The sequence below is a fragment of the Rhea pennata genome, chromosome 17 (genome assembly GCF_028389875.1).
Source record: "Rhea pennata isolate bPtePen1 chromosome 17, bPtePen1.pri, whole genome shotgun sequence".
NCBI classification, from domain to species: domain Eukaryota; kingdom Metazoa; phylum Chordata; class Aves; order Rheiformes; family Rheidae; genus Rhea; species Rhea pennata.
The window spans coordinates 12,640,216-12,667,031 of NC_084679.1; the positions used below are offsets into that span (position 1 = coordinate 12,640,216).

Here is a 26,816-nt window from a genome sequence, read left to right on the forward strand (position 1 = left end):
TTTGGAGTGTGAGCCTCATGTGGTTTGTATGCTGGATTCAAGGGATCTGCCTGCAAATATGCAGTCCCATCCTTTATCCTGAAATTCAAGGCACACGTCTGAGTCACACAAGGGGTGGCACAAGGGCTGCAGTACCATCCTTTATCCTGAAATTCAAGGCACACGTCTGAGTCACGCAAGGGGTGGCACAAGGGCTGCGTCAGGTTGGGTGAAACGGGGGTGCTGTAGCCCTAGGGCTGCAGCTAGGAACATACATTCAGCAGGTTTTCTGTAAGCATGGGTCTATGAGATGGCATGTGCTCCTTGGCTTTTAATGCTGCAGCCTTTTTCCTGCTTCACAGTTAGCTACCTTGTACGTTTGAAGACTGCAGAGAGAGGCTGCAGCTTTTATATGCAAGAGGTGCAGGGACCATGGCACTGGAACAGGAGACAGCAGTCATCCAAGTGGGTTTCAGGATGTGATGGACTTCACTGGGTAACTTTGAAGGCTAAGATAGTTTTTTGAGGGGCTAAAATTAAAAAGCATTTATAAATCAAATCACTGCTGAGCAGGTCTTTAGCAAAGTTAATTTTAGGTGCTTCAAGCCAAATGTGCCATTTTGACCATACTGGGTTTGGTCACCGTAACAGCTTTTTCCAGATGAATTACAAACAAATAGAAAAAAATACAGCAGTAGGACAATACTACAATACCCTATGGGAGAAACTAAGAAATAATTCTAGAATTAGTTAGAGACTAGCACCTTAAAAACATTCTAGATCCCCCTAACCAACCCTATAGTACAAACCCGAAATAAATAAGCTACAGCTTTTAGATGAGTGTTGAGGAAAAAAATGATCCCGCTAGAAAGTGTCTGTCACTCTCCAGGCAACATTCACAGGTCAGAGCAGCTGCGGCTACACGGCACCGCTGGGGCCGTCCCGCCCAAGCCCCGTGCCCAAAGCAGGGCCACCCGGGGTGGCTCGCTCGGGCCTCGACCGGCTTGTCGAGCCCTAGGATCCATCGGGGCCCCGGTGCCGCACCGACCCCTGCAGTCACGGCCGCGGTCCGCCATGCCGCTGCGTCGGCGCCTGCGGTCAGGTGTGTGCGGCTTGGCCCCACCACAAAAGATTCTCCAAATCGGTGGATAATTGATTAAATACCTTTAGAATAACGGATTAGCCGGTAACTACAAAAAGCACGGCGGATCAGAGTATCTCCACGCTAACAGCCCGTGGCCTCCCCGCCCCTGCCGGCTGTAACGGACTTTACCTCAAGGTGCCACGCGCCGAGCCAACATGGCGGCCGCCTCCCCACGAGCGCATGCGTCCCGGCAAGAGCAGGCGAGCGGGAGCGGGGAGGGCCGTAGTGCGCACGCGCATAAAGCCGCCGCCGGGGCGCGCGCTGGCAGCGGGCACGCATGCGCGCGGCGCGGGGTGGGGCGCACGCGCGGCGGCGTGCCGGCGCAGCTGGCGGCCTCCCGCGGCCGGGCGCCTGCGCATGCGCAGCGGCAGCGCTGTCAGTTCCGGCTGTTTGTTCGGGAAGTGGATCCGGCCCCGGAGCCGCCGCCGCCGCCGCCGCCGGAGGAGGAGCCCCCCTCCCCCCCCGCGCTCGCCCCGCCGCCCGCGGCTGCCGCGCCGCACCGGCCATGGCCCGGGACTACGATCATCTCTTCAAGCTGCTCATCATCGGCGACAGCGGTGAGGCCGCGCGGCGCGGCGCGGCGCGGCCGGGGGCGGCGGTAGGCCGCTGGCGGCGCGGCCGCCCCTCGCCTCCGCCCGGCCGGGAGGGGCGGCGCGGCCGGGGCCGGGCCGGGGGCCGGGGCCGGGGGCGGCCGCTTCCCCGGGCGGCGCCTTTGTGCCTGGTGCCCGCTGCGGCTGGGGCCGGGCTGGGGCGCGGGGTCGCCGCGCCCCGGGAGCGGGAGCGCCTTGCGCGGGCTTCCTCGGCCGCGGCGGATGAACCCGTGGAACTGGCTTCCAGGGGGAGCCGTGGCGAATAGCTGGATTAAAACGAGGGGAAAAAATGTAAAGATTAGGCACGTATCGGTAAGGATAGCATCAGCGTTCACGGTAGGATAAACCGTTGCTAGCCGTGTGCTTTAAGGGCATAAACTAATCTCTTGCAGGGATGAGGAAGGAATTGCCTCCTAATGTGCCGGGCAGTGAAGGGCAGCGTGAGGAAGGGCGGGCTGGTCCTCGGCCCTGGGGGCCGTTGTTTCCAGCGTGGTCCTTACTGTGCTCTAGTACTTCGTTATCAAAATTGCTCTTTAAGGCTCTCAAAGCATCAACCTAAAATCTCAGTTCTAGCGTTCGTCACTGTATTTATTTATTTCTGTGCTTGAAAAGCTGATGATTTGGGGTGCTTTTAGTTATAGTATAGCATGCAAATATCTAAAATCCTTATGGATGAGGAGTAGTTCTAGATCTTGCAAACAGACTGGTGAATACCTCTGGAGCAGTTTCAGAAACTTCTGGAGAGGCAGTGTGTGGATTCACCCTGAGCCTGGTGGTTTAGTGCAAGTATGTAAGTGGGACTGGGGAGATTCCTACCTTCTGTCCAGTTTTCTACTGGTAAACCCTTCAGCAGTTTACGGCTTAATTTCCATAACCTGGAGTAGATGGCATCCACCCTCCTGTTTTAAGAGGTGTGGTCCTTCAGGAGGCAGGTCCCAGCATGCAGCAAGGCACTGCTGTGGGGTGAAAAAGGAATGCTGCACAATCTTGGGAGCTGTCACCTCTATGGACTGGACTGTATATAAAAATATTTCATTCTGCGCCAGACTCTGTGCACAAGAAGGAATGGACTATTTTAAGAAGAGTGCATCTAAAAGAAGCTAGACAAGGGATAACAGCTTAGAAATAACTTAAACCTGAGTGTTTTGGGGAGCCTGTGGATTGGTAAAACCAAACACTGTCTTCTGAATAAGGCAGTAACACTGTTGCTTATTAATGAGTTTCAAAACTGTTCAGGCAAGATAAACAGGATGAAAACTCTGAGGAAAACTTCTCCTTCTTAACAATTAAGTGAAATTTCTTAGCTGACCTTCTTTAACCTGAGCAAAGTCCCTATGGTGTATCCAGTGTGTGTGTGGGGGAAGTGATGTGGTGGTTGCCTGTGGTTCTCTGTTGCTGTAATTAAATCTCACTGTGTAGTTTAAGTATTGATTTTTTTCTCTTTTTGAGCATTTACCTCAACAGAAAGGCTTTGTCCTCATTTTCACAACAGTTTGCTTGCCTTGTTTATTGATGTTCTGAAAAGCCTTGCAATCAGAAGGGGACTGGATACTGGATGGTTGTTATGTTTCATTTGCTTTCTCCCTATATGCAAATATGATAAGAGGGTAGTAGGCTTGTGTGTTTTTAGAGCAGGTCACAAAAAGCTGCTGGTGATCTCAGTTGTGCTAAATACTTAATACAGGTGATCTTTGCTTTGCATGAGCTTCTCTAATTCACTCTGCCATTCAGTGAGATAGGGGTTTCTTTTAGAAGCTCTTATGATGCAGAAATATGCTTGTAACATTGATATTGCAAAGTCAGGAGACTTTTGGGGCCTTGCTGTCTTCTACAAGCAAAGAAACCCTTCTAGCCTTCTTTCCTCTTCAGATCTTCAAATATCTGTGTGTAGGAAGTGGGGGATCATGAAGCGTGTGGTTTCTCTGCACAGGAACAGTGTGGGTCAGAGACACAGGGTTTATTCAGTGAGATCTTTGTCATCTGGAGCATGTAGAATTTCTTGAGTTCAGGAGGTTTCTCTTCTTTAGAAGTCATCTCAGAGCAACTGTGGACAAGATTGTGTCTATGCAGCAGTGGATAGTCTGACAAAGCAGCAGTCATGTGCAGCCCGTGGCGTTCTGCAGTATAGCTGCTTAAGGCTGACTGACTTTGAAGAAGAAGCAAAAAGTGATCTGACAAAGCCTTGGGTTCAAGCATCTGAGTGTTTTTTATTAAGCTGGTGGTCAAAGCTGGCGGTCAAAGCTCTTTGATCAAAAAGCATCGTACTTGTTGAAACCCATCTTCCTTAGCAGATGGTTATTTTGCATGGGTTAGGTGTAGCTCTTGCTAAATTATCAGTCTTCTGCTAAAGTTTGGGAACTGCTCTGATAGCTCTTCTAAGCTCAGAGGTATTCAGTATGTGCATACTGTAACTCTAATTTTAATAGCTGCTTTAAAAAAAAAAAAAATTGTAAGCCTCGCTGAGAAAGGAGTATGGCTTTTCTGGATGTTAAGGTCAGCGGTGATTTGAACTTCTTGCATGTGAGATCTGGATTACTGGAATCATGTAGGCTTTTAGTTTTTTTCATACTGGTAGCTATCTTTAGATTCCAGTGACTGAGTTCTGTAGGAGTTCAGTGTAGTTGTTGCATATGTTTTGCACAGTCCTCTTTATTAAGGAAGACTTGTAAGTTATACATCATCAAAATACTTAGCTTAACAACTCCTACCTGAAAATATTTAGTAGATAATTGCACTCGTGACCTTGAATTTCCTCTTCGTTGTCATATCAGTGTTTTTTAGGGTAAAGGGAGAAGGAAGAGGCAAGAGATGTTATGTAGAGATGACAACACTGAGGCATTCTGATTCTGTTTCCCTTGGTTGGGTGTGCAGAAATGGATTTCTTATTCTTATTTGAAGCAGTGTGAAAAATGCTGCCATGAAACAGGGTGTTATCAGGGTGCAAACACTCATTTAAGAAAAATCTGGATTAAGTGCTACTCAAAGCACTTAAAGGTGTTTCATGGAACACTTTGGCAAAAGGTGCAAATTCAGAAAGGTATGTGTTCTTCCTGTTAAATGTAGAATTAGCCTATTTTTGGATGACAGTGTAGAACAATGGCTCCCAACTCTACTATTTGGCTTGGGCTTCTGTTAAACTGTGTCAATGATAACGTAAGCTTTATAGTACCAAACCCTAGTCTGATTGTCTAAGTAGTCCAAATTCCATTGCTGTTCAGTGCTGCGTAAATGAATGGGAGGTAGGCAGTGGTGTTAAGCATGATGTGCATGTTGGATTCCATAGAGAAGTTCAGAGCAGTATTCTGAGCACTTTAATTAGCAGGGCATACTAATTTTTTGGATCTTTCTTTAGCAAATATAAGCCTACTGATCATACGCTTGCTTTTAGTCAGTGCTTTTTGTAACCTCTTAGAATGAGTTGCATACTGTAGCTTGAAAACTACTGGTTGAGAGTTTGGGGTTGAAGAAAGGAGGGGACAAAAAAAAACCTGTACTGCATCAAGAAGCATAGCAAGTCTTGGAATAACTGCAGTGTGTCACTTGGCATTTGGGTATTCATCTCAGTAGTCTCCTTGAGGATTTGGTCAAGGTGGATGGTACTAAATTATGGGCTGAGGAAAGATTTTTAGTTCAAGTTGAAAAATTCAATGAATAGGAAAAATACTGCCATGTTACTTGACATCCAAGGTATGACTGTATTAAAAGATTTTGCTGTCTTTGTCACAGGTGTGGGCAAGAGCAGTTTGCTGTTGCGTTTTGCAGATAATACATTCTCAGGTGAGTGTTTAGTTTACTTATTTAAGTAAAATGGTCAAGGACTGCTTCAGTGCCATTGGTAGGCAAAAAGTTGTTTGATTGCTTTTGCCCACTGTACTGGGAATATGCCATCTTTCTAACTGTGCCTCTCTTGGCACAGGTCGGTAGAAGCCGTCCTGTTTCGTCTTCACTTATAACTGAAAGCATCATAGTACTTAAGTACTGACATGGTTCTAGAAATAGCTGAGATTTTTGAGCTTGTACTGTGCTCTGTGCAGACTTCCCATTGGCCCTTTGGGATTTAGACTGATTGAGTATTGTAGCTAAATCGTTCACATTTGTGACATAACTGATTTATTGGGAGGAAGTGCTTAGAACAGAGTGTATTCAAAATAACTGATTGCATTAGCATTTGAGACAAAGCTCTATCTCAAATCTTTTACAGGTGAAATACTTCCATAGTTAGTGTTAACTTCTTAAGATATTTGGGTGCTTATTCTTGATAACAAATGTTGTAGGGGAAGAATTGGGTTTTGTAATACTGAGTTTTAAAACTTTTAGTGTGGGATGGAAGAAGTGGCTCTAGGGCTAGGAATAAAGTGGTTAGCTGCAAGTAAAAAAATATATAGATCACTGTGATCTCAGAGGGCACTTTAAAAGATGACTGGATAGGAGGAACCTTGTTCTCATGTCCAGTTGGAGAGCTATTGCCAAATGAAGTTTAGAAGTGTGCTTTGAGACATAGAAGGAAGACTTAGGTTCTCATTTATTCTCTTTTCTTTCAGGTAGCTACATTACCACAATTGGAGTGGATTTTAAAATCCGGACTGTTGAGATTAATGGAGAGAAAGTGAAGCTACAGATCTGGGACACAGCTGGACAAGAGCGTTTCCGGACTATCACATCAACGTGAGTATAATTGGACTTTTTGACATGTAACTTCACATACGGATCTTGCAGTCTAAAGCTACAGTTCAGATATTTTAACTTTGCAGTTGATCAGCTAATGGTAACTGTGCTGTCTGTGTAGTGGGACTTCTCAGCTCTTTTAGAGTAGGTGGAAGTGGTGATTTGTGGTTTAGCTGTGAAACTGGGATTTCAGCTTTCCTAACTCTTCTGTAAATTTCCATGCTGGCTTGGCCTTATTCCTCTGCTTCCAGTTTCCAGTTTCTGGAATTATTTCATTATTTTGCATGTATTAGTAAACCTAATTCTAAAGCCTGTCGAAGAAGATCATCTTGTGATTGAATATATTGCAGAAGTGCAAAGTGCAGGCCCTATCTCTGAGTAGCTTTGAGGTTTTAAAATCGGATATCCAAGACTTATTAAGACAAATGCCTTCTAAAGGCTACCTTTATGTGGGGTCTTGTTGAAGCAGACACCCATATGAAGTTAACCTTTTCCTTGGTTTGAGTTCAGTTTCATGCTCATTGTCCTTTTGAACAGCATGTGCATGGCTTTTCCTGTTCCTGAAGAAACCACACCCCAAGCTGCAGCAATGGGAACTAAGAATAAAATGTGCTTGTAAACTAACTGCAGTAAATGTGGGGCTGCTCGTGGAGGCACTGGGGAAAGAGGAAGAAATAGACTTGGAAATAGAGCCTTTGTCTCCTTTTGGTATTTAACACAAATGAACAACAAAAAGAAACCCCCCCACGCTAGGTGTTTCTTGTAGCCTTTCATGACTGATTGCTCCTGTTAAGAGAACAGGGTCTTGTTTGGCTTGTGCATTGGTTAACTTAGACATTAGAAATAGTGGATTAATTGTCCCTATGTTATGTCTAAATAGCTAGAAATGTGAGAATCAAACCCGGTGTGTGCACCACCCCTTTCCTCTGCGTTTCTATACGGATGTTACTGGATTACTTCCATTGTTTCTTAAGTGTTTAGCTTGAAAAAACTTGGTTACCTCTTGTAGGGTTCCTGTGCATGACATCACTTCTTGTTTCAGTGCTGCAGCCAGCTTCAGGCAGGAAGTGGTGAGGGGGAGGCAGCAAAGCACTGCTGCAGCTCGTATCAGCTGTGCTTATAGGCTAGTCAGAGTGCCTGAACTAGTGCTGAGTCAGCAAATGGCCTTCCTGTTTTCAGATTCCCTGACACAACTGAGAGCTGTGTTAATGAGCATTGGTTCATGGGGCTGATGCCAGCTAGATTAGAAAGCCATGGTATCCAGCACTGAGTGGGGAATCCTGGGAAAGGAGGCTTCCTTTTGTGAACAGGATTGGGTTTTGCATGGTGTTTTATGCAAATCTTTTCATTGGTTCTTCCATTATCACTTAAAATGGAGTAACTTCAGTGTCATGAGATGCTTGCACTTTGCTGATGCTTTTTCTTGCACAGCTGCTTACAAAAGTGAGCACTGGAACAGGTTCCCCAGAGAGGTTGCAGAGTCTCCTTCTCTGGAGATATTCAAGGCCCACCTGGATGTAACCCTGTCCAACATGCTTTAGGTGACCCTGCTGAGCAGGGAGGTTGGACTAGATGATCTCCAGAGGTCCCTTCCAACCTTACTGATTCTATGAATCTTGAGGGAATATAAGGCTCCAAATTTGCTGCCTTAAAACTGGTAAAGTAGCTATGGAATTTTCTGTGGTCAGAGAAGGAAGACTTGAATTTTGTGCAACATGATGCAGGGAAGTAACTGTGTTCAAGTGCACCTGAAGTGTTGAGAGAAATGCTTCTGAAACTCTAGTTATGCTACAGTGAGGACTTCTCTTACTGCTAAGTGGGCTAGCTGTGACTGTCTGACGTTCCTTGCTGTTCTCCCAAAGTCACTCTGCACCTAGACATACCATCTGTATAGATAATAAATAACAAGGTTCTGGTTAAAAAAAAAAACAAAAAACCAAAAAAACTTTCTAAGTGGCTAAGTAGTGCAGTAACTGATTTGCTTAAACCAAACTGAGTGATGAATGGAATTACCATGTTAAACTTGAGAGGACTTGGGTGACCAAATCACACGTAGAGTGGCAGTGCACTGTCAGAGTGCTGTAGAGCCTTGTAACAATGACTGTTTAGACTGAGGTGAAGAATATTAAAAAAGGTGTTTCTTGAGCATTATTCTAGGCCAGGAAGTCCCTTTGCAGTTAAAAGGTAGTGTGTAGGTTGAGGTTGAGCCAAGCCTGGCAAACAAATCTGAAATTGGAACCCATCTGGTAATAACAGGTTGGGAATGCTACTATGTAGACCTAGAATTGCAAAAGGGCTGAAGTGGTAGGAATTTAATAGTAGAAAATTGGGAGACATTAAAAGGTTATAGTTTTTTTTTTTTTTTTTTTTTTTTTTTTTTTTTTTTTGACTTGACTACAGCTGCAGAAGCTGAAGGTGGAAGAACAAAACTGCTGCACAGTAATGAAGTTGAGGAGGAGAACTCCACAGAAGCTCAGGAAAACTTAAAATAGATCAGCATTTCAAACTGAGAAGCAATGGCAGCTGTTTCTACTATTAAATCTGTAAATGATGGAAATTGGGGTGGCTGGTGCCTGATGAGAGGGGAGGCCATCTCTCTTGCCAATTTGGTTGGCATGAAGCATTGTCCCAACTCTAAATTTTCAGTTAAATTCACTGGAGGTGTAGCATGCCAGGGCTTGGCTGCATTAGTAGAAATACTTAAGATGCATGAACCTGGACCTAATCTGTTCTTGTATATAGGACTGTATTCTTATTTAGGACTGTAGTTTTAGGATAGACGTTTTCAATAATAGTTTTCAGATATTAACTCAAGGTGAAACAGTAATAGCAGGACTCTCTGCCATTCATTTGTATGGGAATGGCATCCTCAGGAGAGGAATAAGCTTTCTGAGATGATAGAATTGCTGTGTGTCAGCTGTGGTAGTCAAAAGATCAGTCAACTGACCTGTGACAATAGATATGCTTCCAGGAACCAGAGAAGAGGGGAGTATGAAAATAGATTATGTATTAGAATTCTGTGGAATTGATTAGAATTCTAGAGGAATCCAGGTTAGGGAAAGGTGTCTACCACAAACAAATAAACTATTAATAAAGATGCTGGATTAGACCAGTGACCATGACCTGTCAAGTTGGTGCTTTCTTTCTTCCTCCCTTCCTGGAAAAATGAACCCATTATCCCCACTGAATTGCACAGAAAGCAGGCAGCAATATTTTTTCTCTTCAAAATCCTACTTAGCAGCAGCTAAGTAAAATCCTACTCATGCAACCAGCTAGTATAACTCAAGATGCTAATCTTGAGAAGCATTTATTAGAGGAAATAAGAGAAGTTAAGGTAATTCTTATTGGTATCTTGTAATAGAGAATACTGCAATTTATTGTAAAATGTTCCCTTCTGTTTAGAAAAGTAGTCTTCAGAGAAGTAAAGGGTGAATGCAGCTGGCTGAAGGACATGATGAGTATGGTTAACCAGTTCTGAAGAGTTTTTTCAGTGTCTGCAGTATTAGTAGGTAATGTTTCAAAGGCTGTATGCTTATGTCTTTAAGCTTTTCTTTATATAATTTCATAGGTAAAACAGGGCATTTCAGTACTTCTGTTTATATCAAAACTTAAATGTTGTTGTTCAAGATTTTTCTACAACAATGCTAGATTTTCACATGTAAAGCCTTTAGATCGAAGTAACTTTTCCAACCATAATAGACAGTTGTCTACTACTGAGTGTTCAAGGACACGTACATTTGGAAAGCTGAAGTTTGCTTAACATGTTTAGAGTGTCCAGGGAAGTATCCGATTAAGATGAAACATTAACTATTCTGTAACTCCTTTTCTGTGTTTCATTAATGTATTTATCACTGGGAGTAGTATATACTGACTTCTGAGGTTTGTAGGGTACATAGCAGAGTGCACCTGCCATGTAGCGGACAACTAGTATCAGTCATCCAGACCTTGAATGGGAGGCTGAGGAGGAGAACTTCATTTCTCTTTTGCTCTTGCTTATGTGGTCTCTGTCTTCCCTAAAATGTGAATGGGAAGAAGATGGGACATTCTTTCTCTTGTATCAAACCCTCAACTACCTCTTGGTTGTCAAAAGCACAAAACTTACACGTACTTCTCCCAGAATGCCAAAAGCCCCATCTGTTCTCTACCCGCCAAAGCCTACAGCTCCTTATAAAAGCAGTTCTGCATTACATCATTTTGAAATTGGAAGTATGGGGTAGGATAAATGAGATTTTGTTTTCTAGGACTGTCCCGCACTTTGTGATGGAGAATCTTTGCTGCATCTACTAGTCTAAAATGTTATCTAGGACACAAGATTTTATCTAGTAAATGATAGAAAATAGCACGATGAGGTTTTTGAAAAAAATGTGTGTATTATGGGACTTAAGATTTAGAGACTAAAAGGTAGTTGCAGTCTTATCTCTCAGGCTGCTAAAAGGTAACATCAGCCAATGGAGAAAATGATGTTTTTATTGTAGATAAGGGGCTGGCAACCTTTCTAGAATGATGCGCCAGACAATTTTCTCTTCCCAAAACAGAAGCAGTGTGTGCTGGTAGGAACTCTACAGGAGTCAGGGGTTGCTGTCTTGCACAAAGCATGATATTTCTGATGAGGTGGCTGCCAATATTAGTGCTTTGTGGCAGCAACTCCCAGCTCCTGCGGAGTTTTGAATGCCATAGTAGTCTGTGCTGTATGGTCCAATCCTCATCCCCAGCGGCACATGATGTCTGTACACTAAGTCTGTGTCAGGAGTGGGACCTATATGTGAAGGGTGCCTGTTACCATACTCCCCAACATCATCTGCTTTCATTTAGAAGAAAGCCTAGGTGCATGGGCAAGGTATGGGCTGCAAGGTGCTCTGTTAGGTCCTCTGGTCTGGATGGCTAGGCTGCCAATCATGGTTTTATGGTGTGTGCAACAGAATGAGCCTAATCTGTGTAGATGCATCTGTGGAGCCACTACGTTTCTCTTAAAGACTAAACCTTGTCTTGACAAATGTAATGTTTAGTGCTGAAGGAGTGGCAGGTCAGCCTGAGGGTTGCTGCATTAGATAACTTTCTTTTTTTAATAGTGCTATGAGAGAGTTTGAAGATAATCAGTTTATTGTTTGGCTGAAGTGAAATCTGGTGTGTCAGTAGGATTTGAGATATTTCCTGTTCTGATGCGAACATATACAACTATTAATCAAAAGTAATGCCTACAATAAAAGAAGTGTCAGGAGAAGATGGATTATTTTTGCAGACTGTGGAGTCAGGCTATGTAGTGCTCTTCCTCAAAAGGATCTAAGCTGTGAAAGAGTTGAGCCTGTAACTAGAACAACTAGAGTGCTATAGCAAATTTAAAAGCTATTAAAAGAACTAATAGAGAACAGATTAGAAGATTTGGAAGTGCAGTCTCTAATGGTCTGAGAATAAACAACTTTCACCTCAATTAATTCTTGCCAAGTAAAGTAGATGTACAGCACAGATTGCTGGTAAAACACAGTATACCTTGTGGATGCCAAACAGACCTGAAAGCACCTGGGTGATCGGTAGAAGTGGGTTCTCCTACTTCTCTGTGATACAACCTACTCCACAGAAGTATTGATTTCTAGTGGCTATCACTACCAAGGGATCATCAGAAGAACAGGCTGGGGGATGTGTACACACTATATATAATATATGCCTATTTTTGGCAAGTCTTCCTTGATATTTTTATAAAGGCATAATCTGTTAGAGATGGGATGATGAACCTAAAGATGAGGAGGAGATAGTGACTTGCTTAAGTGAATCAGTGGCAGAAGTGAGGCTAAACCTTTTAAGGTCCTCCAAAAGGTAGCACATTTGGATTAGATTTAAAAGTGTTGGAGTTCAAAGGTCTGTTCAGAGACTTTGAATAAACTGTCGAAGGAAGCAGAGGTTGTTGCAGTAATTATTTCTAAAATGCCGTGCAAGGGAGAGTGCTGCAAGAGATACTTGTGGTATGAGATCTAGCTCTAAAAATATTGTGACAGTTTAAGGGATATTCCTCAGTTTGTGTATTAACATTCCTCAGATTGATACAGGTTATAAGAAAGAGGAAGTGAAAGGGAAAGAATAAAGATACTGGAAATACAAGAACTAAAGGCCTCACTGCCAACTGCTTCAATGATTTGATTGGAAAGGCTGCCTAATTTGCGGTAGGGAGAACACTTGGTAGCCCTATGAATGTGGTTCATACTGCTTGCCTATAGTAGGTTCATGTAGGTGATAACATTGGAACTTGATTTCACATTTCTCTTGTATATCAGAATTGTTCATCATCTCTTAAAGGTGCTGATTGCCCAAGACTAATGGGAGTAAACCAGAGTGAAGCTTATTTTTAATTGCTAAAGGTAGCAGAACTCATTAAATGCACATATGGAGTCGATCTGTTGAGTAGGAAGGTGCGATCGGAACACAGTCCCTCAACAAGACAAATTTTTGTGAGCTCAAATGAGAACTGTGCCTGGGGGTTGAGTGTATCTGGAGATCTGCTCAAATTTTTGTCTCAGTAATCTTTTATAGATAACAAAATTACTGCAGAGCTTGATATGACTGACTTGCCTCTGGCCTTTGACCTTTGGTAAGGAAATGATATTGCTTCAGGCTCTCATCTGATACTTAGTAAGCTAAAAGTCTTAATGCAGGAACGGTTGTGCTGACTTAATAAGTGGTTCTCTAGTATCTGTTTTTAGCCAGCAAAAACTAGAAATACAAAGCCGAAGAATGGCGCAAGCATAATGGTGTTTTTCCTCAGATACTTTATGCAGCATCCGATTTTCAATGGAAGGACTTCTGAGCTTGGGGTACATTTTGTTCACCTAATAAAACTGAAAGGGTTAAAAGATATTTTGTTGCAGTATTTATTAAGCGTGACTCCAGCCAGTGGGCAATTTCAGAGCTCATGCAATGCTAAAGCTCGCAACCAATTATGAGGATATATTGGGGGTACTGCTACTTTGCTCATGTAGCTAGAAGACGGTGTTTATCTTTGGTTACTTTTTTTTTTTTTTTTTTGGCAGCCTGAACAAGGAAGTATCTGGCGCTAGTATTTCTACTTTGAACCTAATTGTATGGCTTGCTAAATAAGCAGGGAGCTTTGTAGGTTTAGTGATAGCATACAGTCTACCTGTTGTAAAAGAATTTGGTGACTCCCAGTGGAGAGAAAATGGGGGCACTTGGTTGCCTCAACTTGAGAATTTGTTAAACTTGTAAAAGCTGCATGCAAGAAGTGCTAGGGAGGTTATATGTAGTTTGAACTCACATATGGTGTCTTTTTCTGCTCCGCAGGTATTACAGAGGAACGCACGGCGTCATTGTTGTCTATGATGTAACCAGTGCAGAATCTTTTGTGAATGTAAAACGATGGTTGCATGAAATTAATCAAAACTGTGATGATGTCTGCCGGATACTAGGTAAGTTCCTCATTGGAGAGTCAGATATATTTAACTGACTAATATATTAGTCAGATAAATATTTATTTATAATTTATAATATTTATAATATATTTATGTTTAGTGGGCTTCCAGCAGTCAGTCCAGACTGTCCTACTGAAGTGCAGTACTGACTTTTTCTTCCCTTTTTCAGTGGGGAATAAGAATGATGACCCAGAACGAAAAGTAGTAGAGACAGAAGATGCTTATAAATTTGCTGGGCAGATGGAGATCCAATTGTTTGAGACCAGCGCCAAAGAAAATATTAATGTGGAAGAGGTAATATGCTATGCAGAACTGTACATATAAAACTACTTGGGAATAATAGTTTGGAAAAAATAAGAATAGCATTAGTCTTGTTGAGAAGAAAGGTAAACTGCAACTGAGTAGTTAAAACACTGAGAGGAGACATTGGACTACTTGGAAGGAGTGGGGAAGGGAATTGCCTTTGCATTGGCCTTACAGTGTTAACTCATTAGGTGTTTTCTTAGTAAAGTCTTGTCACATGGAGAGGGTCTTCTAGGAGGGTGACTGTTCACCCTTTACTCCTGATCTCAGTTGCCAAACTGAGCTGTTTTTATTTAGTGTTTTGGGAAAGGTCAGAGAGGGGTTGTTGATTTAGCATGGGCGTGGAAGATGCTGGATTTCAGCTTAGCCTATAGTGGATTTGGGAGATTGCTGAATCATTGTTGAAATATCTAGAAAAGCAGATGCTGTTCTTAAGCAACTCTCTCAATAGCTAGCCTTAGTTCCTAGGTGGTCTGAACTTGCTTATTTCTCTTGCAGATGTTTAATTGCATTACAGAGCTAGTTCTGCGAGCAAAGAAAGAAAACTTAGCAAAGCAGCAACAGCAGCAACAGAACGATGTGGTGAAGCTAACGAAGAACAGTAAACGGAAGAAGCGGTGCTGCTAATGCCCTTACCCTGCTGCAGAGACTCTGCTCTCAGACAGATCAGCCCCTCCAACTAGACTCGGGCAATTCCACTGGGGCAGGCTTTGGGAGGACTTTCTCAGTTTTGTGCCGTTATTTAAAGATTATTTTTTTTTCTCCATGTTTTCTATCAAGAGGCGCTGGCACCTTACCACTTCAGTGCCAAGAAGGTATCGGATGGAATCTTGCCCCTCTCTCCTCCCCTGCTCATTCCAGTGCGCCTTGTAGACAAGAAAGGACGTTGCCTACCAAGTGGACTAATTAACCCAAGAGTTTGTATATAATGTATATTGCTTTAACCAGCCTCGCCTCCCTGTTGTTGCTTTGGCTTATGCCTTCTTAATGTCAACCAATCATGGACTGCAGAATCCATCTTTTTAAAAGAAATAGTACAAAGTTAACTCAAGTTGGCCCCAGGCTGGCAGCAGCTGCTTCCCTGGGGCTTTCAGCTTCATTTCTTTCAGGCTCCAGGCTGGCAACTGGTGCCCCTGGGGCCTGTGGCTTCATTTTGAGTTCCAGGCTTTTACTGGGGCTCAGGCTTTGTTTTCCTAGGTACCAGGATTGCAGGTGTTGCTGCTGGAGCCTGGGGTTTCACTTCACCAGCCCCTGGGCTGGCAGCTGCTGCTGCTGCTGGGGCCTTGAACTTCAGTTTGCCATGATTCAGGTTTGTGGCTGGATCCTTGGGTTTCACCTTGTGCTGCAGCCCAGCTGTACCTGTGCTCTCCTTTAGTTTCTATCAAAATTGAAAAACATACCAACCTGCAGAAGTGGGATTTATTTGGATTAAACTTTTTAAAAAAAAGAAACAAAACTAAACTCCTCTGACCTTTGCCTCTGGTCCTGCCAGGGTCCTAAGTGAGAGTTCATTTCTCCTGAACAAGAAAAAAATGATTCTGCCAAAAAAAAAAAAAAATCTTCTCCTCAATGCCATGTCCACTATTAGGAGATCTGAACTTGAATGTGAATTTTGGTGGCAAAACTTTCTTTCTGTGAGGGAGAGGGAGAGAGAAGGCATGAGAATGAATTTGGCTGTTCTGGATTGATGTCTCTATGTGAAAGCTGCTGCAGGATCATTCCTAGAATTCTCCTATTAGAAAGGAGGACTGTTCATTAACATAAAGAAATGGAAAGCTTGCTTGCTTGGGTTATGTGGTGGTGAAGGATCATCTACGGAAACAAACTCTGGTCTTGTTATACTCAACAACGTTTTCCTGGGCCTTGTTGGCCTTTCTGGGAAAACCAAGGCTCAGTTCATCAGTCTGAATAGGTATGGTTAAAGGTGGAGAGTGTATGTGTGCATAAGTAAAATATCAAATGTCTGGGCTGAAAAGTACATGCTCAGCACCTGAATAACTACCTATACAATAATAAAACAGAATTTCTTCTTAAAATGACTGAAAGACATGGAGGGTATGGCTTCCTTTAAGACCCTGAGGATGGATGTTTTCAGTTTCAATATGTAGTCTTATGGAATTGATGGCCTTAGTTTGGTAGGATATGTTTCACTGATGTCCATGAGCTTTGAATCAGTCCACTTTTTTCCCCTTTTCTCCCCAAGGAGAGGCTAAATTTTAGTCACTTACTTTGCCTGTGTGTGTTTTTGTCTTTCTTTTTTTTTTTTAAAGATACTTATGGGTGTGGTAAAAGCCCTAAGCAAACAATCACATCATGGTCAATCACTTCAAAGACATTTTTAAAATGCAAATAATGAATGTGTAACACGTTTTTAATCAGTTCAGCTGCTGGGAATATGTATCCAGCTGCCTTCACCCGTTTCTTCACATATCTTTCATTGGTAACCCAAGAATACGAATGAGCTGGGATGATATTGCTAGTGTAAGCACTGTTAATTGCAAGACTTGAGAGCCGCTATGGAAGGTGGCAGCTCATGTTCTACCAGGCGTCCATCCCGTATGCTTTCTGATGTTGAATGTGGTGCGTGCGCAAGGAAGGAGCTCTGTCAGTCCTCGGAGCCTTCCTGTTGCAGTGAAGCTGTCCTGTGACGGTTACCACTTCCAGACTCAAGGGCTCGATGGCATTCCTTTGGGACTCTGGTGGTAGCACATGTGCAGATCTAGGAAGAAGTAACTTCATACGGGCAGAATTAAAGGAAAATGTCTGAATTTACTGGAATGGATGCAATAAAATGAGGAAATGGTGCACCCAAGCCTGGAGTGTTCTCTTGTGTGGAAAGATTAGTCCTCTTTGAGTCCAGGTCTTTGTGGCCACAATTTGAACTTTGCCAATAGAGGTGTCCAACTTCCTGGCTTGAAGTGGGATTTTTTTTTTTTTTTCCTTTCTAGAACTGGCTGTAGAGGAGCAGTTATCTCCCTGCTCTCACCACTGACTATCCAATTGGAAGGGGTGGGGACTGCGTCTCTAGTGGTGGTGATGTGAAGTTTCCTAAATGTTGAGCAATGGAATGTCTAACTGGTTTGCTAGGATTATTTCTGTAATGAAAGTTTCTAATTATGCTTTTTAAATAATTTTTAAAAACTAAAAATAAAGATTACAAGCTGCCAAATCCTTTTTGAGGCTCTGTTTCCTCTGCTGTCCAGCTTCTGGAGGTGGAGGGTGGCAAGCCAGGGATAAGCCCTTCTGCTGTGTGTGGAGGTGTGGGGTTTTCTTTTTCCTTCTTCCTGGGAGGGTGTATCAAGAAGACACACTAAGTGCTTTCAAATGTTTAGTTGCTATTGTAGTTCTAAATGTGAATGAGTCAGCAGGCTGGAATTGGTAACTGTATTTCTCTTCCTTATCCCTGCAAGGAAGCGAGTGAGGTTTTTTTGTTGTTTGTTTGTTTTCTAGAATCTTTCTTCTTTCAGTTTTACAGCAGGTATTGGGAGAGCTGCTCATCAAAGGCAGTAAGAAGCGTCTGGAGTCTGTCCTGGCCTTCCCAGGAGGTTGTGTGTGGGGATTAAGCAGCTGTTGCTGTGTGTGTTGCCTACAGTATTCATTTAGCCCTCCCTGCCCTTGATGTGTAAAGTGGGCTGTTGGAAGCAAGGGCTCGCTTCTGGAGGAAGGGAGGAAAACTTGGTATGGGAAGGTGTCTCTCCTGTCTGCACCGTTCTGGAATTGCTGCATAGACAGGGGAGTCCTAAGGAGGACTGATGGTCAAAATACCAACTGGTGCAAATTGGAGATGTTTCACTGTTCACTCATATGTTGTGTCTAAAATGGTTGAAGTTTAAATATTCTTCCATATACTGGTAAGTAATGGATATAAATGGCTGGATGTTAGAGAAAACTTACTATTTACCCCGTGCAGCAGAAGATGTAAATGCTTCAAATGTTCTTTCTCCAGAACCCTTCTATTCTGAACACATGAAAGAGCTATATGTGGATGAACATCTTGGGATGATGAGGTACTAAAGATGCTGTTAGATGTTAAGACGACAGTTTTAAAAAAGTGAGCTTGTTCCGCAGCTATGTGGAATTAGCAGTGACTTAGAGCTGAGACAGTGTCATATAAATGATGTTTTTATTCTCAGAACTATTTACAAAAGAAGTAGACCATTGTTTTACTAAAAATATGCCTTTATAGATTTTCATAATATGTATTTTATAAAAACCATACACTTATTTACATTACTGCTACATACAAAAATTACAGCACTGTGATATATGTACATATCTATAGATACATTCTTTCTGCTTGTCCCTGCTGTGTGCTTTTTCCCTTTCAATCTAAGGGAATTGTTGCTGCAGCACCCAGACACTTCCTTTCTTGGCTTTTGGTTAAAACAACCTTGCTTTTTATAGCTGAGTGGGGAGTAGAGAGTTTGCCCGATGTGGAGGCATATCTGGAATTTACCATCCTAAGTAGGACAAGTGCATGCAGCTATAAAGTCCTTTTGCATGCCACACTGCCTGTAACCTCACTTCTGCTCTGTGCAAAACCATTCTGTTATCATTAATTGATCTAGTGTTCATTTTAATGGCAAGCTGCTGATCTAAGTTTGTATTAAGATAAAGTGCTAGTGACTTGCCTTCCATTTACACTTGCTTGTTCACAGTTGCTTCCTTTGCTGAGTTTAATAAAGGAAGAGGGAAGAATCTTTCCCTAAGCTAACATAATAAATGTTTGCCCAAATAGTTACGTTACTTAACTGTGGGAAAGTTCTTGGTGACCTTAATCTCACAGGCATCCTCTCTCTGTGCAATGTTTGAACAGTGACTGTGCAGCACGACTGGTTTAGTTAAAATGATCTCTAAGGATGACTTATATCATATTTAGAGCTGCTGACCCCACCCCTTGCATCTACTTTGGGATTTTAAGTACTTGCTGGATTACTTTGCTTCCTCCATCTCATTAACTGGAGCTGATGTTTTTTTTGCCACGCGTGTCCTAAAAGTATCAGGCATCACCAGTGGAGTGTCTTCTAACTCAAATATGCAAAGGTGATTCCAGGCTGCTAGCTGTTACTAAAGAGATGCGTCACCTTTTGAAGATGAGTGGTTCCATGACAGTTCAAGGTGAGATAGTCAGGACCTTGTTAAAACACAACATGACAAACAAGAATGTGAAGGTCTGCATTGGTGAATTAAAAAAAAAAAAACAATCAAAAACCCCAAACCTAGCTGCTATGTTAAGGCAGTTTCTGTTCCCATTGAGTAGCAGCTCAGCACAAGGAGGTCTCCTTTGGTCTGTTGTCCAGTTCATCAAACCCAATTCTCTTGTATTTCTGGGTTTAGTAGTGCAACTAAGTCGTTAGGAGTAGGGGGCTAGTTTTAAGAAAGCATAGCCAACTGGCACCTTGGGACGTGCTGACTTTCCTCTTGCAATCTCTTCCATTAATGTTGTTTAAATAATAAAATTGTCATGGGATTAAGGTAGGTTCCTCCTTAACCGAAGAGATGTGCTGGGCATTTCGATTGCTTACCCCTGCAACTGAATGAATCTCTTTCTTCCCAGCAAGCATGTAGCAGAAGGCACCTTTCTTCATCTCATTACTGCATCTTCATCAAATAACTTAAGGCTTTTGCCTTAGGATTGCATACATACATAGTCACGGGCGCAGAGGCCCACACAGCTGCTGGGCGTGAAGATTGCTGTTGGGGCCTGGCAAATACCTACTGACAGCAGAATGAAGGGCTGTGAGGACCAAGATGTTTGCAGGGCTCTCCCAAAATAAGCAGTGTCTTTTTCAAAGAGACATGGTGTAAGACCCCTGTTCAAGTGTCGCTGGCGTCCATGAACCCATGGCTAATACTGTAGTTACACCTGTACCTATTAACATAAACTTGGATAACTGAGTCCTGACAGCAGGAGACTCTCAGCACATGCCTCATATCTATGCCTTGTTAAGAGTCAAAGCAGGTAAGATGAGAAGATGAAGACTTGCCATCCTGAGAGAGTGCTTGGCACATCCCTAAATCCCTTTCCCTCCCTTGCACAAGTGGATACAAGCAGATGCTCAGTGGCTGGAAAGAGGCCAAGGCCACCTCTGCCCCCGAGACTCCAGGCTCCCTTCTATGCAAGCATTAAGCTGTATTGGTGGTGCTTTACTTTGTTTTGTGTGATTTACTGAAGTATTTCTTGGAGCAGGATCTGGAATCCAGGTTTCACTGTTTTCAAGTAAACAGGCTTTACCACTTGGGTTTGCAGCATTGTCCTTAGCCCCAAAGAGTATTTTGCTGTTCCTTGCAAAGTGGAGCAACCTCAGAGTAAGATAATCTCATACCAGAATGTGGTAGCTCTGTTGCCAATATGGAAAAATGGGAGTACTCGGATCCTTGAAGGCAGAAGGGATGTTTGTACTGAGGTATCGTGGGTCCATCCTATGCACCAGATGAGAGGCTGATGTTATTTTATTCAACTTACCTGCCTCGAAGAAGAGGTTAGATAATTCTAACAGAAAGCTTGTGACTGTAAATATTGAGCAGAGATTAGCAGCTCCGTGTAGGATGGTGTTTTAGCACCTAGGTCTCTGCACTGGGCAGAGCTGAACGTGTACCTACCTCATCTCCTATGGCAATAGTGTAGATGGTAGCTTCTGGAGGGACATGAGAACAAATTTAGGCCTGTGGGTAGTGTGAGCTGGGAGAATATGTGCAAACTTAATGATAGCAGCAGGACAGCTCAGGGCTGCAAGGTGACCATCCAGTGCAGAGGGAAGGTCCCTACCTACGTATTGCAGGAGTTCCAGCACCGCTGTGTGCAGACACCAAATGTTTCTCCTCATTGATCAAATCATGCTCGCAGTAACACAGGCTCTGATCATCTGTGGTTAAAGGGAGATTTAGCTATCTGCTTGCCAAAAGGTCAAGTAGTAAAATGACCCACAGGCAGGAATAAATAGTTAGCATCTTTGTCAGGCCATAGCTAATGTCACTGCGTGAGGCAAAGAGCAAGCTGCAAGTTCTCTAGAGCTTTGTAGAAGCCCTGATCTCCTTTGACTTTAGTGAAGGAAGGTGCCTGCATACTTTCTGAGGATCAAGTCTGCTAACTCAGCATCAAAGACCTACTGACATCATTACAGGAAGGTTTTCACTGAGCTATTTCTAGGCATTAGCCTCTTTGGGGGGCCTATCCAGTTAAAATCTCAGATTTCGTAATCTGAGAGGAGTGGATGGCTTTGGGGAATGTGTGACTTGCTGAAACTCCACAACTATCCTCAGACAGTGGAGGGCGAGTAGGTGCCCTAGGACTGAACATCCACAACTTCAGTCTGTAATCTGTTGCAGACAGTCAGTCTCTTGGGGAGAAATCAGCATTTTCTGCAAGCACAGACTCTTTGCTCTGTGCCAAGAGGGAGCTGGAGAAGGTCCTCACGTCAGCAAGCTTGCAACTGCGCCATCGGCAAGGAGTCCGCTCCCTGCTGCAGCGTGAACAGCTGCGCAGAGCTGCACGGGAGACCCCTCCCAGGCTGGACGGGCCCTAAAGACTCGTCTTGCACCACAACGTAAGCTACGCTTGTCAACGCACGCCAGTGCTAGGGCTAGAGCAGCTCTGGTCTCCGTGGGACGAAGGACATGGCCAGGGCCGGGATGGGGGGTGGCGTGAGGGATTCCCCCTCTCCTCTCCTCTCCTCTCCTCTCCTGCGGCTGGCTCTCCTCTCTCCCGCGCTCGCTGTGACGGCAGCTCTCGCTCCCCTGCGCTGCTTTGTCCTGGGGCTGCTTAGCTCCTTCTCCGGCGTGAGAGCGTTTCTTAAGAAAACCAGATTATTCTTCACAGCAGAAACTGGACTGTGTCAAAGCGCCTAAAGTGTACCCTGAAGTTTATCGCTCCACTTAAAGAATATATTTTTTTTTAAAAAAAGTTGCTTTCATTCAGTAACACACTGTCAATTTGCAAATCTCCAATTCGTGTAAACATTTGGTTCGAACCAGGTGCGGTGGAAGTAGTGCAGAGTCTCAAGGGTGAATTCTTTGCCCCTTCTTTTCTTTTCTTTTCTTATTTTTTTTTTTCTGGTGGATCAGAGTTGGGTCCATCAGCGAGCTGGGCCGTTGCCCCCCCCCCCCCACCTTGAAGCAAGAACTGCTGGAGAGGTTTCTCCTTTTCGGATTAATTTTTCTTGAAAAAGGAAAAGAGACGGTTCCCTTCTGCCCCGGCGGGCTCGTCCCCCTGCTGCTCCGGCCTGGGCCCGGGGGAGGGACGGGCACCCCGCTTTGCGCCGTAGCCCCTGGAGAAGGAATAAGCGAGCTGGCTCCATTCCTTCGGGTGTTTGTCCATCAGCTGCTGGTCAATGACCCTGTGCATGTCGTCCTGCGGCAGAGGGAGAGGAGGCGGCCGTTAGCGGGAGAGGCGAGCTCGCCCGGGGGGAGGAAGGGATGGGGTGGGATGGAGGTGGGATGGAGGTGGCATGACGGGGACGGGGAGGCTCCCGCTTCGCCCAGCGCTAAGCCTCCACGTCCCTTATTTCGGCTGTAATTGCACGTAACCGAGGCTGAACTAGCCCCGCGGGAGGAGCGCGGCCCGCTTCCCGGCAGCTCGCTGCGCGACGCTCGTCTCGGCTTGCGGCGCTTTCTGCTCCTTCGGTTTCGGCAACGCTGCCGCGAGGAGCCCGGACCCGGACGACGGCCCGCGCGCTGCCTGCGACACCCGGCTCCGCTCGCTTTGATCGGGGAGGCGGCGCGAGGCCGTGTCGGCGCTGCGGCCCGGGAGCCGCTCCGGCGTCCTCGCCGGGGCCCGCGGGAAAGCGCCGCCGGGGCGGGCGCGAGGGCAGCGCCCCGCCGCCGCCCGCCTGCCCCCCGGGCCCGTCCGCCGGCCGCGCTCGGGGCTCCCCCTCGCCGACGGGGCGCCTGCGCAGGGGCCGCCCCGCGCAGGCGGATGGAAATGGAGCAGTGGCGGCGGTGGTGGCGGCGCTCGGCCGGGCCGGCGAGCGCGGCGCGAGCTCACCTCGAAGGCAGGAGGGGTGTACGACTAAAGCTGTTGGTACAGGAACTGAGAAAGGCCACTAGATCAGAAACCAAAGGAGCCAGATAGTAAAAAGCCCTGAGGAAGCAAACTGTAAGCAGGAGAAAGAAAAAAAAAGAAGAAGAAAAAAAATAAAGAAAAAGAGAGAAACGAGAACACAGTGGAGTTGAAACAGGAGCGAGGTCGCAGGGCAGAAGGTTTCTACGGCTCAGGCGGGGGCGTTAGCGGAGCCGGCGCCCTGCGAGGCCCACGGCGAGTTACCGCAGGGCGGCCCACGCTCCCCCCGCGGCCGTGGGAGCAGCCCCCGCTCGGCGGTGCCCTCGCGAGGAGCCGCCTTTGCCTCGGCGCCGGCGCTCTTGGGCTTGCCTTCGCCTTGTCTCCCCGCCGACGCGCAGCCGGGGCGCCCGCTGCAGCTACGACGGGGTGGGGGTGGCTAGCTGTTGTTATTTTTTTCCCCTTCTTTTTAGTTTTGACAGCTCGGATTCACCTTTTCCAGCTTGCTAGCCCTTCGGAGCCGACGGGCGCCGCATCTAGGCCGTGAGCGGCTCGCCAGAAGCTGGCTGCTCGGCGAGGCGCCCGCTCCCCGTCCCCCGCCTTGCAGACGCCCGTTCCGCCGTCGTGGCCGCAGCCGCAAAGGGCCGGAGCGGGAGGCCCCGGCCCCGCCGGCGCCGGCCCGGCTCCCGCGGCCGCCCACCTGCCAGGCCTCCAGCTGCTGCGAGAGGTTCACTTTCTGCTGGATGGCGTCGAGCAGCTGGCTGTTGAGGGACATCATGTCGATCTTGCACTTGGCCAGTTCCACCTCCACCGCGTTCTTCCTGCGGGAGAGGGAGAAGCGCGGGCAGCGCGGGCCGCGCGGCGCCGGCTTGGCCCCCCGAGGCAGCCGCGTGCTGGGCGGGCGCCCGGCAGCCTCGACGGCCCTGCCCCGAACCTCACGTTCCCAAGCCGCTCGCTCGCCGCGCGGACGTGGCGCGGAGGAAACGTCAGAGCCACCGACCGAAGCCCGGCTTCGGCCCTCGGCGGTACTCACTTGGCGATGGCCTCGTCCCGGTCCCTGATGGCCTGCAGGAGCCGTTCGCCGCTCTCCTTGTCTTCGGCGGCGCCTCGGAGCCGGTCCCGCTCCTCCTTCAGCGTCGTCATCTCCACGCTGAGCAGCGTGACCTGCCGGGCAGCACAGGGAGGCCGTCAGACGCGCTCGGTCGGACGACTTCGCCATGAAGAGGGGGAAAAAAAACCCCGCCACGCGGGTGAACCCGCACTCGGGCAACCCGCGGTCTCGACGGCTTTAAAGCCACCGAGAAGCGCCGGTGCGGGGACGCTGCCCGCCGTCGCAGGGCGGTTTGGCGGCCGTGTCCGTCCTCTGCGCCCGAGCTCTCCCGCGCTAAATTATCGCCAACGTGACCTAGCAGCCGGAGAGCGCTCTGCGGCCGTTGTTTCTCCCCAGGCTGCGGACAACGGATGTGGAAAATCCCCTTTCACGCTGCAGGAGGCACGACTGGCACCCGGTGCAATTTTAATTAGACTTTAAAATACAGGCGGAGTCTTAAATAGGCCACGCACCGATCTCCCCTTTTGGCGCCGGGCAGAGGGAGTCGATAGGGTGTGAAATCACGCCCGGCCCGCGCTCGCGCAGCTTTGCAAGCGGTTGACGCCTCTGTCGGCGGCGCGCACGCGCCGTTACGCCGCGCTGCGGCCTGGAGCCCCTTCGGGCGCCCGGCCCACCCCCCTGCTGCTCGGCTCCGCAAAGAAACCTTTAAACAGGGGGCAGACGGTCCAAAAGGGCTCGTGACGTCGGCAGCGCGGGAGGTCCTGGGCGCGGGGAAGGAGGGCCCGCCGGCTCGCCGGGCCCCAGGAAAGCTGCTTTCGGGGCTGGCGTTGGGGTTTTGGTTGGTTTTGTCAGTGTTTCAGGTAGGAAGGGGAGGCCACAGGAAGCTGCCGGCCCGTCCAGCGGGGGGACGGGACGAGGCGCAAGCCCACCTCGCGGCGTGGGAGGTGCAGCCGCTCGCTTCGCCGGCGACCTCGCTCTCAGGCAAGAGCAAGGAGCAGGTCCTGCGCTACGAGAGCCCCAAAGCGTTTTAGGAAGACCTCTCCCATCCTCGTGTCCCCGTCGACAGCAGCACAGAGGGATGCAGTGGCAGCAGAGCACCACCGCCTGGGACGGACCAGATTTCCACGCGCATCAGTTTTCTTTAGCAGTGAACAGAGCTCCACACTGTTTCTTCTGTGGGGTGGGAGTGCAACGATTAAACTTTGAGTGGTTGCTGCTCTGGGTTATGGGTGGTGGCCGCTGTAGACATGCGCTTGCCTCCTGCGCGAGGCTGGCCGAGGGCAAGGCCTGCTGCGCTTGCGGCTAAGCCCCAGCTTTCCCCGTGTTTCCATGGAAGGCACGTCACTGGGAGTCCGGCGAGGAGGTGCTCCACGTTAAGTTGCATGGTGCATGGAAGAGCCCTCAAAAAGTTGCAAATAAGCCTGTAACGATCTCTGTCAGCACAGATAAACTGTCATGATCCAACCCTCGTCTCTTTTAGCTCCGATATTGTTTAAAAGACTGGAAGAGCCTGTAGGAAGGTGCGCAGGAGTCCAGGGACCACAGAAAGAGGAGGACCTGGCACAGAGCCTCGGCTCACGTCTCGCCCAGGGCAGGGGTTCAGACCCTCCGAGGTGTCGTCTGTGCTGCATGTGTCCCTGGCCGGAATTGCCCTTGGGAAGGACCAGCTCCAAGGCTGCTCCCTATCTGCCCCTAATTAGCCAGTTCTTCTGCAGTCAGTAGCATGGATTTCCTGTCATCTGAAATGCACAGCCATTGCTGCCAGCGATATTTAATAACGTCTCGCACTGCCGCGGGAAGAACCCTACTTTGACAGTGGCTGGATCATGCTGTAACCTTTATCCTTTAGCTGCTTGCAGTGAACCAGGTAGGCAGTGCGGGAGCATCGGCCTTGTCAAAGTCACGAACCCTCTTGGCCCTGCAGAAAGGCTGTCCTGGAAACTCACCAGTCAGATCCACACCTGAGATGACCATACTTGAGCTATTTTAGGTCCAGGATGAGATTAAACATCCTTGGATTTAAGAAGCTCTTGGCACAGGAGTGGAAACTTTTGTAGCCCCTATATGATGCTGTCAGACCCCAGGTTGTACTGAATTTTTTGACAGGGATGAGTTTTCTTTCCCCTTTCTCTGAAAGTATATTGAGAAAGGGTCATACAGGAGTACTGGAAAGGCCACCAAGACGTTCATCTTGTTTCCTGCTCTAATGCAATATGGTGCTACCTGAGCAGCTGTGCCAAAGACTGTGCCTGCTGCCAGCCTCCAGATCCCTTGCAGCAATTGGAGAACTTCTTCTACAGATATAGGTATTGCAGAGCTTCTCCTTGGGTGCCTGGTTCTGTTTTCAGTGAAGCTATTCTTGACATGGGACCTTGGACATGGAAGATGCTACTGCTGGCTTCAGTGCAGATGTAGTCCCATTTCGTGCTTTGGGCATGGTGTTGCTTTCAGAGTTGTATCGTTCTTGCTGATGCGTTTGCATTAGTCTTAGACTGTCCCTGTTGATTCAGGGGGTGCTGGCTGGAGCCAGGTTGTCCACTATTAGGATTCTAGAAGCTCATTTACTGAGGATCTCATGGTGCTGTTCTGGGACCTGCTGGAAGGGGTTTAGCTCCAAGACAGGGCAGCCCAAGTTTGTCCATCCAGCAGCTGCATCTACACTTCGAGAGGGTTT

The 26,816-nt window shown here is 46.7% G+C and overlaps 2 protein-coding genes across 2 annotated transcripts in view; one reads left to right on the forward strand and one right to left on the reverse strand.

Moving 5' to 3' along the window:
• Positions 1-1,559: 1,559 nt before the first annotated feature.
• On the forward strand, positions 1,560-16,903 carry RAB35 (RAB35, member RAS oncogene family). The gene is made up of 6 exons (XM_062590314.1): positions 1,560-1,680; positions 5,440-5,490; positions 6,255-6,378; positions 13,666-13,790; positions 13,963-14,087; positions 14,595-16,903. Exons 1-6 carry the CDS (start codon positions 1,629-1,631, stop codon positions 14,721-14,723), a joined length of 606 nt encoding a protein of 201 aa, XP_062446298.1. The 5' UTR covers positions 1,560-1,628; the 3' UTR covers positions 14,724-16,903.
• Positions 16,904-22,245: 5,342 nt separating this feature from the next.
• The window catches only part of BICDL1 (BICD family like cargo adaptor 1), a 36,618-nt gene continuing 32,047 nt past the window's right edge, over positions 22,246-26,816 (reverse strand). The window contains exons 9-11 of the mRNA XM_062590256.1: positions 24,125-24,255; positions 23,792-23,912; positions 22,246-22,446 (exon numbers count right to left, since the gene is read on the reverse strand). Coding sequence (XP_062446240.1) covers positions 22,246-22,446; positions 23,792-23,912; positions 24,125-24,255 — 453 coding nt within the window. The remainder of the gene's footprint in view (positions 22,447-23,791; positions 23,913-24,124; positions 24,256-26,816) is intronic.

Excerpts from the sequence above, each read along its gene's own strand:
- RAB35 (XM_062590314.1), top strand. The coding sequence starts at position 1,629 with ATGGCCCGGGACTACGATCATCTCTTCAAGCTGCTCATCATCGGCGAC. Across the intron at positions 13,791-13,962 it reads TGATGTCTGCCGGATACTAG|TGGGGAATAAGAATGATGAC; the intron begins GTAAGTTCCTCA and ends TCCCTTTTTCAG. Across the intron at positions 14,088-14,594 it reads AAAATATTAATGTGGAAGAG|ATGTTTAATTGCATTACAGA; the intron begins GTAATATGCTAT and ends TTTCTCTTGCAG.